General features: G+C 62.6%; 3 protein-coding genes across 4 annotated transcripts in view; 1 reads left to right on the forward strand and 2 right to left on the reverse strand.

The window, feature by feature from the left end:
• The first annotated feature begins 402 nt into the window (after positions 1-402).
• VPS28 (VPS28 subunit of ESCRT-I) lies at positions 403-4,641 on the forward strand. Of its 2 annotated transcripts, XM_030474436.1 has the most exons (10): positions 454-486; positions 725-764; positions 861-889; positions 1,460-1,497; positions 2,642-2,731; positions 2,815-2,920; positions 3,049-3,150; positions 4,114-4,167; positions 4,247-4,338; positions 4,417-4,637. In XM_030474436.1, exons 2-10 carry the CDS (start codon positions 728-730, stop codon positions 4,532-4,534), a joined length of 666 nt encoding a protein of 221 aa, XP_030330296.1. In that variant the 5' UTR covers positions 454-486; positions 725-727; the 3' UTR covers positions 4,535-4,637. The 2 variants fall into 2 exon arrangements, with proteins under 2 accessions (XP_030330295.1, XP_030330296.1); XM_030474435.2 differs by having other exon boundaries at positions 403-764; positions 4,417-4,641.
• Positions 4,642-4,653: 12 nt separating this feature from the next.
• Positions 4,654-12,836, reverse strand: LOC115602964 (tonsoku-like protein). Its single transcript, XM_032920222.1, has 10 exons — positions 12,747-12,836; positions 12,024-12,121; positions 11,460-11,608; positions 11,259-11,336; positions 9,592-9,902; positions 8,109-8,250; positions 7,313-7,484; positions 6,628-6,704; positions 5,457-5,590; positions 4,654-4,867 (listed from the first exon to the last, which is right to left on the reverse strand). The coding sequence occupies exons 1-8, from the start codon at positions 12,834-12,836 to the stop codon at positions 6,686-6,688; spliced, it is 1,059 nt and encodes a 352-aa protein (XP_032776113.1). The 3' UTR covers positions 4,654-4,867; positions 5,457-5,590; positions 6,628-6,685.
• LOC116915279 (tonsoku-like protein) overlaps positions 12,764-18,830 on the reverse strand; it is a 9,259-nt gene continuing 3,192 nt past the window's right edge. The window contains exons 2-6 of the mRNA XM_032920223.1: positions 17,275-17,364; positions 16,495-16,567; positions 15,379-15,539; positions 13,489-13,612; positions 12,764-13,406 (exon numbers count right to left, since the gene is read on the reverse strand). Coding sequence (XP_032776114.1) covers positions 12,982-13,406; positions 13,489-13,612; positions 15,379-15,539; positions 16,495-16,567; positions 17,275-17,364 — 873 coding nt within the window. The 3' untranslated portion in view covers positions 12,764-12,981. The remainder of the gene's footprint in view (positions 13,407-13,488; positions 13,613-15,378; positions 15,540-16,494; positions 16,568-17,274; positions 17,365-18,830) is intronic.

Consider the following 18,830-nt stretch of genomic DNA (forward strand, 5'->3'; position numbering starts at 1 on the left):
AAAATAATAATTTTTCGTACCAAAGCCACCCCATTTCCCACCAAAACCCAGCATTCCCCCCCAAATCATCCTTTTCTCTGCCAAAATAATCCTTTTTTGCACCATACCCACCATTTTTCCCACCAAACCCATCATTTTCACCACCAAAATAATGATTTTTCGGTTAAAATCATCTTGTTTCCGCACTAAAACCACCTTTTTCCCCTCTAAAACCATCATTCCCCCCAAACCATCGTTTCCGCGCCAAAACCATCCCGTTTCCCACCGAAATCACCCCTTTTCCCGCCAAACCCACCCCTTTTCCCGCCAAACCCACCCCTTTTCCCGCCCTCCTCCCGCAGCCCGCGCAGTCGATCCCGGCTCCCTCGATCCCGGCTCAGGCGCCACGAGCCGAGCGCCGCGTCATCGACCCGCCGCCATCTTGCGGAAGTGCTGCCGGCGCCGGGAGCGGCTCCGGAAAGACCCGAACGCAGCGGAGCGGCTCCGAAGAGACCCGAACCCACCGGGAGCGGCTCCGGAGGGACCCGAACCCACCGGAGGGACCCGAACCCACGGGAGCGGCTCCGGAAGGACCCGAACCCACCGGGAGCGGTCCCGGAGGGACCAGAACCCACCGGGAGCGGCTCCGGGGGGACCCGAACCCAGCGGGAGCGGCTCCGGAAGGACCCGAACCCACCGGAGGGACCCGAACCCACCGGGGGCCCCGGGGGTCCCGGTGACCCGCGGGATGTTTCACGGCATCGCGGGCCCGGCCGGGCTCGGAGGTGACAGCGGGGGGGGGGGGACCACCGGGGGGGTGTCAATGGGGGGGGGGACCGGGATCCTCCTGCTCCACCCAACGCTTTTCCATCCCGTTCCAGCCGCCGGGAACAAGCCGGAGCTGTACGAGGTGAGTGGGACCGGTGGGACGGGGACATCCCCCGCACACATTATGCCCCCGTGTCCCTTCTCGGTGTCCCAGTGTCCCCATCCCCGTGTCCTCATGTCTCATCCCGGTGTCCCCATGTCCCAGTGTCACCGTGTCCCATCCTGGTGTCCTGGCGTCCCATGTCTCATGCCAGTGCCCCATGTCCCAGTGTCCCATGTCTCATCCTGGTGTCCCTGTGTCCCGGTGTCCCTGTGTCCCGGTGTCCCCATGTCTCATCCCGGTGTCCCATGTCTCATCCTGGTGTCCCGGTTTCCCCATGTCCCATATCACATCCTGGTGTCCTGGTGTCCCGTGTCTCATCCCGGTGTCCCGTGTCTCATCCCGGTGTCCCCATGTCCCATGTCTCATCCTGGTGTCCCGTGTCTCATCCCAGTGTCCCAGTTTCCCCATGTCCCATGTCACATCCTGGTGTCCCGGTGTCCCGTGTCTCATCCCGGTGTCCCCATGTCCCATGTCTCATCCTGGTGTCCCGTGTCTCATCCCAGTGTCCCAGTTTCCCCATGTCCCATGTCTCATCCCGGTGTCCCGCAGGAGGTGAAGCTCTACAAGAACGCCCGGGAGCGGGAGAAGTGAGTCCGGAGCCGCCCGCGGGGGGACAGGAAGGACCCGGAGAGGCGCCACCGGCCACCGCGGGGGGGACACACGTGGGCCGGGCCCCTGAGCCCCGCTGTGGAGCTGCCGGTGGCCGTCACGGGCCTCTCCAGGGCACCGGCGGCCACCGGGGCCTGCCACAGCCCCGCACGGGCGCTGGTGTCCACCCTGGTCCTCCCTGGACACCCCTTCTCCATCACGGTCTCCTATTGCCCATCATGGTCCTGTCTTCTCCATCACAACCCCCTCTTCTCCATCATGTCCTTCCTGGACACCATCGTCTATCACAGCCTCTTGTTCTCCATCATGGTCCTTCAGGGACGCTGGTGTCCATCATGGTCCCTACTTTCTCCATCATAGTCTTCTCCATCGTGGTCCTTCCTCAGACACCATTGTCCATCATGGACCGTCGTGGTCCTTCCTTGGACACTGTTGTCTATCACGGCCTCCTATTCCCCATCACAGTCTTCTCTGTCAAGGTCCTTCCTGGGACCTTGTTTTCCATCGTGGTTCCTCCAAGGACATCATTGTCCATTGTGGTCTCTCCTGAGACCCTGTTCTCCATCACTGTCTCCTATTCCCCATCATGGTCTCATCTTCTCCATCATAACCCCCTTTTCTCCATCATGGTCCTTCCTGAAACACAGCTCTCCATCCTGGTCCCATCTTCTCCATCCTGGTCCATTCTTCTCCATCCTGGTCCCATCTTCTCCATCATAATCCCCTGTTCTCCACCACTGTCTCCTCTTTTCCATCATGGTCCTTCCTGGGACACCATTCTCCATTGTGGTCCCTCCAAGGACATCATTGTCCCCTCCTCTCCATCCTGGTCCCATCTTCTCCATCCTGGTCCCTTCTCCTCCATCTTGGTCCCATCTCCATCATAATCCCCCGTTCTCCATCCCTGTCTCCTCTTTTCCATCATGGTCCTTCCTGGGACACCATTCTCCGTCATGGTCCTTCTAAGGTCATCATGGTCCTCTCTTCTCCATCCTGGTCCCTCTCCTCCATCCCAATTCCCCCATAGACCCCCATTCTCCATCACCACCCCCTTCACCTGCACCAAGCCCCATCCTGCCCCCCGTGGTGCCCCCCATGGTGCCCCCCATGGTCCCGTTGCAGGTACGACAACATGGCCGAGCTCTTCGCGGTGGTGAAGACGCTGCAGGCGCTGGAGAAGGCCTACATCAAGGACTGTGTCTCTCCCAACGAGTGGGTCCGGGGGTCCCGGGGGTCCCGGGGGGGGGGTTCCCCAGGGCCGGGGCCCTCCACGCGTGTCCCCTCCTCGCCCGCAGGTACACGGCCGCCTGCTCCCGCCTCCTGGTCCAGTTCAAAGCCGCCCTCAAGCAGGTCCAAGGGGCCGAGATCAGCTCCATCGATGACTTCTGCCGCAAGTTCCGGGTGAGCCGAGGCCACCGGTGGCACCCATTGACACCCATTGACACCCAGTGACACCCGGTGACACCCGGTGCCACCACCGGAGCTCAATGGGCACCGGTTGTGCCGCTGATGGTGGCGTCTCCCCGCAGCTCGACTGCCCCTTGGCCATGGAGAGGATCAAGGAGGATCGACCCATCACCATCAAGGACGACAAAGGCAACCTCAACCGCTGCATCGCCGACATCGTCTCTGTACGGCACCGGCTTGGGCTTGGGTGGGAATGGTGGGATCCGGTGGGATCTGGGTGGGGCTTTGGGTGGGGTTTGGATGGGATTTGGGTGCGATTTGGATGGGAATGGTGTGACTTGGATGGGATTTAGATGAGAATGGTGGGATTTGGATGGAATTTGGATGGGATATGGATGGGATTTAGATAAGAATGATGGGATTTGGATGAGAATGGTGGGATTTGGATGGGATTTGGATGAGAATGGTGGGATTTGGATGGAATTTGGATGGGATTTAGATGGGAATGGTGGGATTTGGATGGGATTTAGGTGGGAATGGCGGAGTTTGTATGTGATGAGAATGGTGGGATTTGGATGGGAATGGGGAATTGGGTGGGATTTAGATGGGATTTGGATGAGAATGGTGGAATTTGGATGGAATTTGGATGGGATTTGGGTGGGATTTGGATGGGATTTAGGTGGGAATGGCGGGGTTTGGATGTGATTCAGGTGGGATTTGGATGGGAATGGGGAATTGGGTGGGATTTAGATGGGATTTGGGTAGAATGGTGGGATTTGGGTGGAATTTGGATGGGATTTGGTGGATTTGGAGAATGGTGTGATTGGGTGGGATTAGATGAGAATGGTGGGATTTGGTGGAATTGGATGGGATTTGGATGGGAATGGTGTGATTTGGATGGGAACTTAGATGAGAATGGTGGGATTTGGATGGAATTTGGATGGGATTTGGGTGGAATTTGGATGGGAATGGTGGGATTTGAATGTGATTTGGATGTGATTTAGGTAGGATTTGGATGGGATTTGAGTGGGAATGGCAGGGTTTGGATGTGATTTGGGTGGAGTTTGGATGGGAATGGTGGGACTTGGATGGGATTTAGATGGGATTTGGGTGGGAATGGTGGGATTTGGATGGGATTTGGGTGGGATTGAGATGGCTCCTGGTGGAACCAACCCCTCCTCTTGCAGCTCTTCATCACCGTGATGGACAAGCTCCGCCTGGAGATCCGAGCCATGGACGAGGTACGCTCCCACCGCACCACCACGAGCTCCCATTGGACACCACCAGCGTGGTGCCTCCTCCCAAATCCCTCTTCCCCAGATCCAGCCGGACCTGCGGGAGCTGATGGAGACCATGAACCGCATGAGCCACTTACCCCCCGACTTCGAGGGGAGGCAGAAGGTCAACCAATGGTGAGCAGCAGCGCTACGGAACCACGTCCCGCCCCGGGATCATGGTCCCGGTAAACAGCGGCCGTTGGCTCTTCCCAGGCTGCAGACCCTCAGCGGGATGTCGGCCTCGGATGAGTTGGATGATTCCCAGGTGAGGCAGATGCTGTTTGACCTGGAATCTGCCTACAACGCCTTCAACCGCTTCCTCCACTCCTGAGCCAGCCGGGGGGTGGCTCCATCCCAATTCCTCCGCTTCCCTCCCAGTTCCTCACTGGGACCAATAAGCCGTCGCCTGGTGGCACCAGGAGCTCCAAAAAGCACCAAGAACGTGATGGGTGGATGAAACGGGGGGATCTAATGGGATAAAACCCACATCAGGGGCTCTTCCAGAAGAGTTTCCGGTGCCGGGCGAGGGTCCCGGCGGGAGGGGGCCGGGATGCGCCGCCGGGATGGGGCCGGGATGCGCTCCGGCCGCAGAGCCGCAGGTCCTGGATGTGGCCGGTGACCCTGCTCCAGGTGGGGGGGTCCAAGGGGGCCTCCACGGAGCAGCCTGGAGGGGAGGGAGATGCCGTTGGGTTCCTGGCTGGATCCCGGCCTGAGTCCCTGCTCCAGCCCATCCAATCCCGGCTCCATCCCATCCATCCCATCCCATTCCCAACCTACCCCATTCCATCCCATCCCCATCTAATGCCATTCCATCCTCAACCCCATCCCAATCCCGTCTATCTCAATCCCAATTCAATTGTATCTCCATCCCCATCCTCGACCCCATCCCATCCCATTCCCAACCTACCCCATTCCATCCCATCCACACTAATCCCATTCCATCCTCATCCCCATCCCAACCCCATCTGTCTCCATCCCAATTCAGTTCTATCTCCATCCCATCCTCAACCTGATCCCATTCCCATCTGATCCTATCCCATCCCCTCCATCCATCCCATCCCCTCCCATTCCCAACCTACTTCATTCCATCCTCATCCCCATCCCAATCCCATCCAAATCCCAACTCAATCCTATCTCCATCCCCCTGCTCAACCCCGTCCCACCCCTTCCACCCCATTCCCGTTCCCGTTCCCATTCCCATTCCCGTTCCCATTCCCGTTCCGCTCCCGCTCCCGTTCCGCTCCCGCTCCCACCGGCCAGGCTGAGCAGGCTCAGCCCCCGGCTCCGCTGCTCCAGGCCCTGCAGCAGCAGCCGCATCCCCGCGGTGCTGATCCCGGGATTGGCTGCGAGATCCAGGGAATCCAGGGCCGGGCACGAGGGGAGGCACCTGCGGGGGGGGACGGGGGCCCCGTCACCTCCTGCGGCCCAGGGGGTCCCCTCCGTGCCCCGGCTCCACCTGAGCTGGTGCAGGGGCTCCATCGGGAAGCACGGGGGGAGGATTCTACCACCAGGAGCCCCCCAGCCACCACTTTGTTACCCCCCGTGTCCCTTCCCACCCCCTAGCCCCCATGGGTCCCACCTCATGTCCTTTCACCCCATAGAGCCCATCGGTCCCATCTCATGTCCTTCCACCCCATAGCCACATGAGGTTCCAACCTCATGTCCACCCCACCCCATAGAGCCCATGGGTCCCACCTCATGTCCTTCCCACCCCATACGAAGCCCATCGGTCCCCCTCATGTCCATCCCACCCCATAGCCCCCTGGTCCACCTCATGTCCTTCCCACCCCCATAGAGCCCATCGGTCCCACTCATGTCCATTCCCACCCATAGAGCCATCGGTCCCACCTCATGTCCTTCCCACCCCATAGAGCCATCGGTCCCACCTCATGTCCATCCCACCCCATAAGCCCCCATGGGTCCCACCTCATGTCCTTCACACCCATAGAGCCCATCGGTCCCACCTCATGTCCATCCCACCCCATAGAGCCCATCGGTCCACCTCATGTCCTTCCACCCCATAGAGCCCATCGGTCCCACCTCATGTCCATCCCACCCCATAGAGCCATCGGTCCACCTCATGTCCTTCGCACCCCATAGCCCCCTGGGTCCACCTCATGTCCATCCACCCTATAGCACGCCTGGGTCCCACCTCATGTCCATCCCACCCCATAGAGCCCATGGGTCCCACCTCATGTCCATCCCACCCCATAGAGCCCATCGGTCCCACCTCATGTCCTTTCCCACCCATAGAGCCCATCGGTCCCACCTCATGTCCTTCGCACCCCATAGCCCCCCTGGGTCCCACCTCATGTCCATCCCACCCCATAGAGCCCATGGGTCCCACCTCATGTCCATCCCACCCCATAGAGCCCATCGGTCCCACCTCATGTCCTTCGCACCCCCATAGCCCTGTGCCCCCACCTGGCCAGCTCCACCATGTCCTCATCGCTCAGGCGGTTCCCGGACAACGTGAGGTGGGTCAGAGCAGAGGAACCCTCCTGTGGGAAGCACACGTGGGGTCATCCATACACCATCTGTGTCCCACCGTCTGTGCCATGTCCCACCGTCTGTGCCATGTCCCACCATCCGTCCCGTGTCCCACCACCCATCCCCATGTGCTCACCCATCCGATGTGCTCATTCCATTCCGTGGTCCCACCACCCATCCATTCCTCACCCATCCCGTGTCCCATCACCCAGCCCCGTGTCCCATCACCCATCCCATGTCCCACCACCCATCCCTACATCTCCTCACCCATCCCATGTCCCCATCACCCATCCCTATGTCCCATCACCCCCCCCATGTCCTCACTCATCCCGTGTCCCATCACCCATTCCCATGTCCTCCCCCATCCCATGCCTCACCCATCCCATGTCCTCACCCATCCCGTGTCCCATCACCATCCAATGTTCCTCCCCCTCCATGTCCTCACCCAATCCCATGTCCCACCCACCCATCCGTGTCCTCACCATCCATGTCCCACCACCCACCCATGTCCTCACACCACCCCATGTCCATCAACCCTCCCATGTCCTCACCCACCCCATGTCCTCACCCACCCCATGTCCACCACCCACCCCGTCCCTCCCCGCCGCGTGCCCCCCACCTGCCGCAGGTACCCGCCACGGCGGTGCCGATGCGCCGGGCGCCGGGGCCGGTGACGGAGCCGAGCTCGAGGCGCGTGAGCCGGTGCCGGGACACGGCGTCCAGGAGCCGCTCCAGCGCCACCGGCCCCAGCGCGTTGTGGGACACGGTCAGTGCCTGCAGCCGCGCGGGTCCTGCGGGGAACGGGCGTCAGAGCCGGGGGCACGGGACCGGATGGGCATGGGGGGTGATGGTGGTGATGGTTGTAATGGTCACGGCGTGGTGGAGATGGTCATGCTGGTGATGTTGTAAGGGTGATGTGATGGTGATGCTGGTGGTTACCAGTGTGGGTGATGGTGGGATGATGATGACGATGGTGTGATGGTGGTGGTGGTGATGGTGATGGTGTGATGATGATGATGATGGTGTGATGGTGGTGGTGGTGACGGTGATGGTGTGATGATGATGATGATGGTGGGATGGTGGCTGTGATGGTGATGCTGGTGGTTACCAGGGTAGGTGATGGTGTGATGATGACGATGATGCTGTGATGATGGTTATGGTGGTGCTGATGGTTACCGGTGAGGGTGATGGTGATGTGATGGTGTGATGATGATGGTGTGAGGGTGTCGTGACGCTGATGATGATGGCGTGAGGGTGCTGTGATGATGATGGCGTGAGGGTGCCATGACGGCGATGATGATGGCGTGAGGGTGCCGTGACAGTGTGATGATGATGGTGTGAGGGTGCCGTGACAGTGATGATGACGGTGTGAGGGTGCTGTGACGGTGATGATGATGGTGGTTAACGGTGGTTACCGTGCAGGACGAAGGCCGGGCCGAGGCCGCAGGCGCGCAGGCGCAGGGTGCTCAGCGCGGGGCAGCACCGCAGCAGCTCCGCCAGCGCCGCGCTGCTCCCGTCCCCCAGCGGGTTCAGGCTCAGGTCCAGCTCCTCCAGGCTCTGCGGGGACACGGACACGGACACGGACAGTCGGGGGAGAGCCGGGGGCACGACACGGGGCTGGGGCAAGGGACAGGTTTAGGGGTGAAGAAGAGGGTTGGGGACGGACGGACACGAGGGTTAGGAGATGAAGGGAGGATTAGAGGAGGGGGACAGGTTTAGGGGACAGATGGACAAAAGGTTTAGGGGACAAAGAGCGAGGTTTGGGGGGATGAAGATGAGGATGAAGACAAGGATGAAGGTTTGGAGGAGAGACAAAGATGGGGATGAAGTTTGGGGGGATGAAGACAAGGATGAAGACAAGGTTTGGGGGGACAAAGATCAGGGTGAACATGAGGTTTGGGGTGGGATGAAGACATGTTTTGGAGGGATGAAGACAAGGTTTGGGAAGGATGAAGATGAGGTTTGGTGGGATAAAGACAAGGATGAAGATAAGGTTGGGGGTCAAAGCCAAGACAAGGCTGGGGGGACAAAGATGAGGTTTGGGGGGATGAAGATGAGGATGAAGATGAGGTTTGGTGGGACAAAGACAAGGATGAAGATAAGGTTGGGGTCAAAGCCAAGACAAGGCTGGGGGACAAAGATGAGGTTTGGGGGGATGAAGATGAGGATGAAGACAAGGATGAGGTTTGGAGGGGAGACAAAGATGGGGATGAAGTTTGGGGATGAAGATGAGGTTTGGGGGGACAAAGGTCAGGGTGAACATGAGGTTTGGGGTGGGATGAAGACATGTTTTGGAGGGATGAAGACACGGTTTGGGGAAGGATGAAGATGAGGTTTGGGAGGGATGCAGATGAGGATGAAGATGAGGTTTGGTGGGACAAAGACAAGGATGAAGATAAGGTTGGGGGTCAAAGCCAAGACAAGGCTGGGGGGACAAAGATGAGGTTTGGGGGGATGAAGATGAGGATGAAGATGAGGTTTAGGAGATACAGTAATGATGTTTTGGGGGACAATGATGAGGTTGGAGGACAAAGACCAGGACGAAGATGAGCTTTGGGGAAGGATGAAGATAAGGATGAAGATGAGGATGAAGGTTTGGAGGGGAGACGAAGACGGTGAGGATGAAGATGAGGTGTGGGTCAGGAAGCCAAGGATGAAGATGAGCTTTGGGGAGGGATGAAGATGAGGTTTGGTGGGACAAGACCAAGGACGAAGATGAGGATGAAGGTTTGGAGGGGAGACGAAGACGGCGAGGCTGAAGATGAGGTGTGGGTCAGGAAGCCAAGGATGAAGATGAGCTCTGGGAGGACAATGACGAGGTTTGGGGGAACAATGACGCCGGGTTTCGGTCCCACCGCCCCGTTTCGGGGCGCAGTGACCCCGCTTTGTCCCCCGTACCTGGAAGGCGGCGCGGGTGCCGGGCTGGCGCGGGCAGAGCTGCCGCAGCGCCGCGGGGCCCAGGCGGTTGCCGGCCAGGTCGAGCAGCGCCAGCGCGGCAGCGCGGCCGCCGCGGCCACCAGCTCCGGCAGCGCGGCGGCGCCCAGCCCGCAGCCGCGCAGCGCCAGCACCCGCAGCCCCGGCTGCAGCCGCAGCGCCCGCAGCAGCGCCGGCAGCGCCCGGGGGGCGGCGCCAGGGCCCCCCCAGCGCCAGCCCCGGCCCCGCGCTCTGCTCCTGCCGCTCCGTCGCCTTCAGCACCAGCTCGTGCGGCTCTGGGGGGACACGGGGGGGTCCTTGGTGGTACCAGGGACACCCACCCCCCCCCCCCCCGGGGGCATTTCCCCTCCCTGGGGAGCCCTGAGCACCTTTGGGACCCCCCCATGGATCATTCTCCACCCTTGAGGACCCCCCCCAGGACCTACCCCCCATCCAAGAGGTCCCTGATCCCCCCTAGGGACCACCCAGGACCATTCCCCATCCTTGGGACCCCCCCCGGGACCTTCCCCCACCCCTTGGGAACCCCCCAGGTCTTTTCTCCCACCCCAGGGACCCCTGAGCCCCCCCCAGGGTCCTCCCCTTCACCCTGGAGACCCCCCCCAGGACCAACTCCCCCGCCGGGGACCCCTTGGGGACCCCCTCAGGACCTTCCCACCTCCTTGGGGACCCTGCTCCCCCTTAGGGACCCCCCATGGATCATTCCCCATCCTTGGGGACGCCCTCCCAGGACCTTCCCCTCACCCAAGGGACCCCCAGGCTCCCCAGGGGACCCTCATCCCTGTCCATGGGAGCTGACGTCGGGTGGGCATCAGGGGGACACGGGGGGACATGGTGAACACATGGGAACGTTGGGGGGACACGGGGGAACGCGGTGGGATGGGGGGAGAACACTGGGGGGGACACTGGCGGGAATTGGGTGGACATTCAGGTAACGGGGTGGTGACACGGGGGGCGTGGGGGACGTGGGGGACATGGATGGACATGGGAGGACATTGGGGACATGAATGGACATGAATGGATATTGGGGGACATTGGAGGACATGGGGGGACATGAATGGATGTGGGGGGACATGGGAGGACATGAATGGACATGGGGGGACATTGGAGGACATGAATGGACATGGGGGACATTGGGGACATGAAAGGAAGTGAATGGACATTGGGGGACATGAATGGACATGGGGGACATGAATGGTGTGGGGGACATTGGGGGACACGAATGGACATGTATGGATATTGGGGACATTGGAGGACATGCGGGGACATGAATGGATGTGGGGGGACATTGGGGGATATGAATGGACACGGGGGACATTAATGGATGTGGGGGACAAGAATGGCCATGGGGGACATTGGGGACATGAACGGACATGGGGGACATTGAGGGACATGAATGGACATGGGGGGACATTGGGGGACATGAATGGACATGGGGGACATGAATGGATGGGGAGGACATGAATGGACATGAATGGACATGGGTGGACATTGGGGACATGAAGGAAGTGAATGGACATTGGGGGACATGAATGGACACGGGTGGACATGGGGGAACATTGGGGGACATGAATGGACATGGGGGACATGAACGGACACGGGGGACACTAAGGGGATACCAGGATGCTCCTCACCCTCGTCCATGCTCTGGCACACGCGGCGGTACCTCTCGGCGAGGGCGGCAGGTCCCAGCACTGCACCTCGGCCAGCACCTGAAACCAGCCCCTGTCACCGAGTGCCACCAAACGGCACCGAGCGGCACCGGGTGGCACCAAACGGCACCGAGTGTCACCGAGTGCCACCGGGCGGCCCCTGTGCCGGGGCGGCGCCGTCACCTCCTCGTTGCTGCGCAGCACGTCCCGCACCAGGTCCTGCGGCGCCAACCGGGCCCCGTCCTGCGACAGGCTGAGCCGGGCCGGGACCCGCACGTCTGCTGGAACCGCTCAGCCGCGCGCTCGCCAGCCACCGCACCGGGAGCTGCTGGCTGCGGGACGGGGATACGGGATACAGGGATATGGGATACAGGGACATGCGACACAGGGATGGGCAGCCACCGCACCGGGAGCTGCTGCCTGCGGGACACGGATACGGGATACAGGGATATGGGATACAGGGACATGCGACACAGGATGGGCAGCCACCGCACCGGGAGCTGCTGGCTGCAGGACACAGGGATATGGGATACAGGGATATGGGATACAGGGACATGCGACACAGGGATGGGCAGCCACCGCACCAGGAGCTGCTGCCTGCGGGACACAGGGATATGGGATACACGGATATGGGACACAGGGATGGGCAGCCACCGCACCGGGAGCTGCTGCCTGCGGGACACGGATACGGGATACAGGGATATGGGATACAGGGATATGCGACACAGGGATGGGCAGCCACCGCACCGGAGCTGCTGCCTGCGGGACACGGATACGGGATACAGGGATATGGGATACAGGGACATGCGACACAGGGATGGCAGCCACCGCACCAGGACTGCTGCCTGCGGGACACGGGGATCAGAACCGGCATACAGGGATCAGAACCAGGATACAGGGATCAGCACCGGGATACAGGGATGGGCAGCCAGTGCACTGGGAGCTGCTGGCTGCGGGACACAGGGATCAGAATGGGGACACAGGGATCAGCACCGGGATACAGGGATGGGCAGCCAGTGCACTGGGAGCTCCTGGCTGCGGGACACAGGGAGCAGCACCGGGATACAGGGATCAGCACTAGGATACAGGGATACAGGGATGGGCAATCAGTGCACCGCAAGGTCCTGGCTGCAGGGTATGGATACAGGGATCAGCACCGGGATACAGGGATGGGCAGCCAGTGCACTGCATGGTCCTGGCTATGGGATACAGGGATGCCCAACCAGCCCATGGCATGGGCCTGGCTGCAGGGGACAAGGTACCGGCACACGGGGTGAGGGGATGAGCAGCGATACCGGGATGGGCAGCGGGACACCGGGATGGGCACGGGGATGGCACCGGGACACCAGAACGGGTGCTGGGATGGGCAGCAGCGAGCACCGGAGCCCAGTATGGGGGATCCAACGGGATATCAGGGTCCTCAAAGGGACACTGGGTGCCCCCGACGTGATGTTGTGTCTCAGCTCTCACCTCTGCGGCACGGGATGAGGAACACGTTGTCCTGGATGCGGACACGGACGCGGAGCGTGGGCAGCGGCGGCGCGTTCTCCCCACACTCATCCTCCTTCTCCTTCTCCTTGTCCTTCTCCTTGTCCTTCTCCTTGTCCTTCTCTCCTTCTCCTTGTCCTTGTCCTTCTCCTTGTCCTTCTTCTCCTTCTCCTTGTCCTTGTCTTCCTCCTCCTCCTCGTCCTTCTCCTCCTCGTGCTCAGGAACGGGCTCCGGTGCCCCCGGATCCGCGGCGTTCCGGCGGGATCCTGTCCCTGGGAGCGCTGCGGCGCCGGCGCCGCGGGTCCCCTCCATCATCCTTCTCCATCCTCGAGGTGTCCCCCAGAGCCACGTCCAGGTCCCGGCGCTCCCGGCGCTCCCGGCGCGGCCGCTTCCGGCCCCCGCGCGCCATTCCCAGGTCATCCTCCAGCCACTGCTGCTCCTGCAGGTACTGCTCCTCCGGGATGAGCGCCGGGCGCCGGCTCGCTCGGTTGGCGGCTTCGCACCCATCGGGCTCCATCGCTCGGTGCCGCTTCTTCACCGGCCTCAACGGAGACACGGAGCCGGCGCGCTCCGGCTCCCGGTCCCGCTGCTGCGACGTCTCGGCATCGAACAGCTCCGGGTCCTGGCAGGGCCGCGGGGAGGCTGCGGAGGAAGGCACCGGCACCCTCAGCGCCCGCCCCGGGACCCGCCGTGGGGCGCAGGGACCCGTTATCGCCCGGCCCACCTCGTGCCGCCGCCGCGTCCCGCAGCAGCCGCTCCGTGTCCCGCGCCCGCTCCCGCGTCTCCTGGTCCAGCTCCTCCCGGTACGTGCTCACCCACTGCTCCAGCGTGCCCAGCGGCGTCAGGCCCTGCCGGGGCACCCATGGGTGGCGCGGGCGCCCTTGGGGGGCCTCAGCACCCACTTCGGGGTCCAAAACCTCCACTGTGGGGTCTCCCATCCCCATGGTGAGGTCCCAACCACCCGTTTTTGGGTCCCAAACCCAATTTGGAGGTCCCAAACCCCCATTTTGGGGTCTCAAACCCCGTTTTTGACGTGCCAACCCCCCCTTTTGAGGTCTCCCAATGCACTTTTGGGGTCTCCCATCTCACTTTGATGTCCCAACCCCCGGTTTTGACCCCTAAACCCCATTTCAAGGCCCCAACTCCCCATCTTGGCATCCCAACCCCGCATCTTGGTGTCCCCAAGCCCCATTGTGGACCCCTGGCTCATGGGGGTCCCCATTCCCCCCATTGCCCCTCATTGCCCCCATTGCCCCCTATTACCCCCTTACTCCATTGCCCCCATAGCCCTCATTGTCCCCGTAGACTGTATCACCCCATAGCCCCTATTGCCCATAGCCCCCATTACCCACAGTCCCCATTGCCCCACTGCTGCTCATTGCCCGTTACCTCATTGTCCCATTGCCCCCCATTCCCCTCATTGTCTCCATGGCTCCATTGCCCCCATAGCCCCCATTATTCCCACAGCCCCCCATTACTTCCACTGCCCACATTACCCCCATTACTCCCATTGTCCCCATTGCCCCCATAATCCCTATTACCCACATAGCCCCCATTGCCCCCAGTCCCCATTGCCCCCACAGCCCCCATTAACCCCACAGCCCCCATTGTCTCCATTACCCCCATTGCTCCATAGCCCTCATTGTCCCCAAAGTCCCCATTGTCCCCAATGTCCCATTACCCATTGCCCCCACAGCCCCCATTGCCCTCCATAGTCCCCCTTCTCCCCACTGCCCCCCATTGCCCCCATTGCTCCCCATTACCCCTATAGCTCCATTGCCCCCATAGGCCCCATTGTCCCATTACCCACTGCCCCCCATTACCTCCATCACCCCCATTACCCTGATTGCCCCCATTACCCCGTTGCCCTCATAGCCCCCATTGCCCCCCACGGCTCCACTGCTCCATTGCCCCCATTACCCCACAGCCCCCATTGCCCCCCATAGTCCCCATTACCCCCAATGTCCCCATTGCCCCCATTACCCCCATAGCCCCCCATTAGTCCCATTGCCCCCATAGCCCCTCATTACCCCATTGCCCCCCATAGCCCCACTGTCCCCATTACCCCACTGTCCCCCATGACTCCATTGCCCCCATCACCCCCATAGCCCCCCATTACCCCCATAGCCCCATAGCCCACCATTACCCCCATAGCCCCATTACCCCCATAGCCCCACTGTCCCATTACCCCACTGTCCCCCATGACTCCATTGCCCCCATCACCCCCATAGCCCCCATTACCCCCATAGCCCCCCATTACCCCCATAGCCCCCATTACCCCCATTACTCCCATAGCCCCCATTACCCCCATAGCCCCCCATTACCCCCATAGCCCCATTACCCCCATTACCTCCATTGCCCCCCATGACTCCATTGCCCCCATTACCCCATAGCCCCCCATCACCCCATAGCCCCCCATTGCCCCCATTGCCCCATTCCCCCCATAGCCCCTGTCCCATTACCCACTGTCCCCATGACTCCATAGCCCCCAATACCCCACATAGCCCCTATGACCCCCATAGCCCCCATCAGCCCATAGCGCATTACCCTATAGCCCCATTGCCCCATTGTCCCAATGTCCCCCTTGCCCCCCTGCGCCCCGCTGCCCCCTCACCCTGCTGTCCCGGGCGCTGACGCTCGCCCCGTGCTGCAGCAGCAGTTGCGCCACCTCGAAGTGGCCGCAGCTGAGGGCGTCGTGCAGGGGGGTGACCCCGTCACAGCCGGGCCCCCCGGGTCGTCCCGCGCCGCCCCGCCGCCAGCGCTCCCGCACGATCTCTGGGGGGACGGCGGCGTCGGGGGGGGCCCTGGCGCCACCTGGGGGGGGCTGACGGCATCAAGGGGGTCTCCGATGCACCCAGGGGGCTCTGGTGGCACCCATAAGGGGTTCTGAAGGCAGCAAGGGGGCCTCTGCCCACATCTGGGGGGCTCTGATGGCACCCAAGGGGGCTCTGCCCATACTTTGGGGGCTCTGATGGCACCCAAGGGTGTCTGATGGCATCTAAAGGGGGTTTGCTTGCACCCGGATAGCACCCAAGGGGGCTCTGCCTGCACCAAGGGGGCTCTGGTGGCACCTAAGGGGGTTCTAATGGTACCAAGGGGGTCTCTGCTCGCACTTGGGGGGCTCTGATGGTACCAAGGGGACTGTGGTGGCACCTAAGGGGGTCAGATGGTACCTAAGGGGGCCTCTGATGGCACTTGGGGGGCCCTAACAGCACCCAAGGGGGGCTCTAATGGCACTTAAGGGGTCCAATGTCACCTAAGGGGGCTCTAATGGCACTTAAGGGGGTCCAATGTCACCTAAGGGGGCTCTGATGGCATCTAAGGGGGCTTTGCTTGTGCCTGGTGGCACCCAAGGAAGGTCTGATGACACCCAAGGGGCTCTGCCTGCACTTGGGGGCTCCGATGGACCCAACAGGGGTCTGATGGCACCCAAGGGGGGTCTGATGGAACCTAAGGGGTCTCTGATGGCACCCTGATGGCACCCAAGGGGGCTTTGCTTACACCCTGATGACCCTAAGGGGTTCTGGTGGCACCCAAGGGGGCTCTGCCTGCACTTGGGGGGCTCTGATGGCATATAAGGGGTCTCTGGTGGCTCCCAAGGGGGTTCTGGTGGCACCAAGGGAGTCTCTGACAGCACCCAGGGGGTTTGCTCGCACCCTGACGGCTCCCACGTTGTTCTGCTGGCACTTGGGGGTCCCGCCCCCCACTTGTGGTCCCGCCCCACACTCACCCAGGTGCCCGTGGTTGCAGGCCTCGTGCAGGGGGGTCCATCCGCAGTAGTCGCGCGGGTTCACGGGGTGCCCCTGGCGGCAACGGGGGTTCGGCCCCAGAGACCTTTAATGGGGTTCGGGGGGACCCCCCGGGTGCGGGACCCCCCCATGGGCACAGGGATCCCCTGGTGCAGGACCCCCATGGGCACAGGGACCCCCCCTGGGTGCAGGGACCCCTCCATGGGCACAGGGACACCCATGGGCACAGGGACCCCCCCCGGGTGCAGGGACCCCCCCATGGGCACAGGGACCCCCCTGGTGCAGGGACCCCCCCCATGGGCACAGGGACCCCCCCGGTGCAGGGACACCCTGGGTGCAGGACCCCCCATGGGCCACAGGGATCCCCCTGGGTGCAGGGACCCCCCCATGGGCACAGGGACCCCCCGGGTGCAGGGACCCCCCCGGGTGCAGGGGACCCCCCCATGGGCACAGGGACCCCCGGGTGCAGGGACCCCCCATGGGCACAGGGATACCCCTTGGGCACAGGGACCCCCCTGGGTGCAGGGACCCCCCCATGGCGCAGGGACCCCCGGGTGCGGGACCCCCCCCATGGGCACAGGGACCCCCCCCGGGTGCAGGGACCCCCCCGGGTGCAGGGACCCCCCATGGGCACAGGGACCCCCCCCTTGGGCACAGGGACCCCCCCCGGGCACAGGGACCCCCGGGTGCAGGGACCCCCCCATAGGCACAGGGACCCCCATGGGCGCAGGGCCCCCCCCGGGTGCGGGGCCCCCCCAGACCTGCTGCAGCAGGAGCCGGACGCGCCGCAGGTCGCCCTCGATGCAGGCGCGGTGCAGGGGGTCTCGCCCCGCTCGTTGCGGCGGTTTCCACTGCGGCAAAGAGGGGCGATGGGGGGGGGACACCCCAAAACTGACCACGACAGCCCCAAAACCTGCCCAGGGACACCCCAAAACCTGCCCCACAGCAGCCCCAAACTGCCCCACAACAGCCCCAAAACCTGCCCAACAGCAGCCCCAAAACCTGCCCCACAACAGGCTGGGGACACCCAAAACCTGCCCCACAGCAGCCCCAAAACCTGTCCAGGGACACCCCCAAAACCTGTACCCAAAACTGACCCACAACAGTCCCAAAACCTGCCCCCAAAACAGGCCACGGACACCCAACACCTGCCCCACAACAGGCTGGGACCCCCAAAACCTGCCCCAAACCAGCCCCACAACAGCCCCTAAACCTGCCCCACAACAGCTGGGGACCCCCAAAACCTGCCCCAAACCAGCCCCACAACTGCCTGGGGACCCCCCAAAACCAGCCCCACTCCAGGCTGGGGAACCCCCAACCCGGTTTGGGGGGCCAGGAGGGAGCCTGGATCCCTCTTTGGGGTATTAATGGAAGAGGGACCCCCCAATCCCTCGTTAGGGATGTCACGGGAGAAAGGGACCCCCCAGACCCCACTTTGGGGTGCCAATGGACGGGGGACCCCCAGACCCCACTTTGGGGTGTAAGGGTAGGATGGGACCCCCAGTCCTCATTGGGTGTCAATGGAAGGAGGGACCCCCCAAACCCCACTTTTGGGGGTGCCAATGGAGGGGGACCCCCAGACCCCGCTTTGGGGGTGCCAATGGAAAGAGGGACCCCCCAGACCCGGACGGGGGGACCCCCAGTCCCTCATTGGGGGTGCCAATGGAGGGGGGACCCCCAGACCCCGCTTTGGGGGTGCCAGTGGATGGGGGACCCAAGACCCCACTTTGGGGGGTGCCAATGGACGGAGGACCCCCAGACCCCGCTTTGGGGGTGCCAATGGACGGGGGGACCCCCAGACCCCACTTTGGGGGTGCCAGTGGACGGGGGACCCCAGACCCGCTTTGGGGGTGCCAATGGAAAGAGGGACCCCCCAGACCCGCTTTGGGGGTGCCAATGGACGGGGGACCCCCAGACCCCGCTTTGGGGGCTCCCGTCTCACCCTGTTTTGCCGGCGCCGCCCCGGGACGCTCCGCTGTATCCATCGGCTCCTCGTCCTCCTCTGGAACAGCCCCCCCGGGTGAGGGAGCCCCCAACACCCCACAGAGCCCCCCAACACCCCATAGAGCCCCCAACGCCCCATAGAGCCCCCCAACAGCACATAGAGCCCCCAACACCCCATAGAGCCCCCAACACCCCATAGAGCCCCCAAACGCCCCAAAACCCCATAGACACCCCCAAACAGCCCATAGAGCCCCCAACACCCCATAGAACCCCCAAACCCCCCACAGACCCCGCAAATCCCCCTTAGACCCCTCAAACCCCCCCACAGACCCCCCAATACCCCTTAGACCCCACAAAATCCCCTCTTAGACCC

Source organism: Strigops habroptila, chromosome 1 (assembly GCF_004027225.2).
Source record: "Strigops habroptila isolate Jane chromosome 1, bStrHab1.2.pri, whole genome shotgun sequence".
NCBI classification, from domain to species: Eukaryota; Metazoa; Chordata; class Aves; order Psittaciformes; family Psittacidae; genus Strigops; species Strigops habroptila.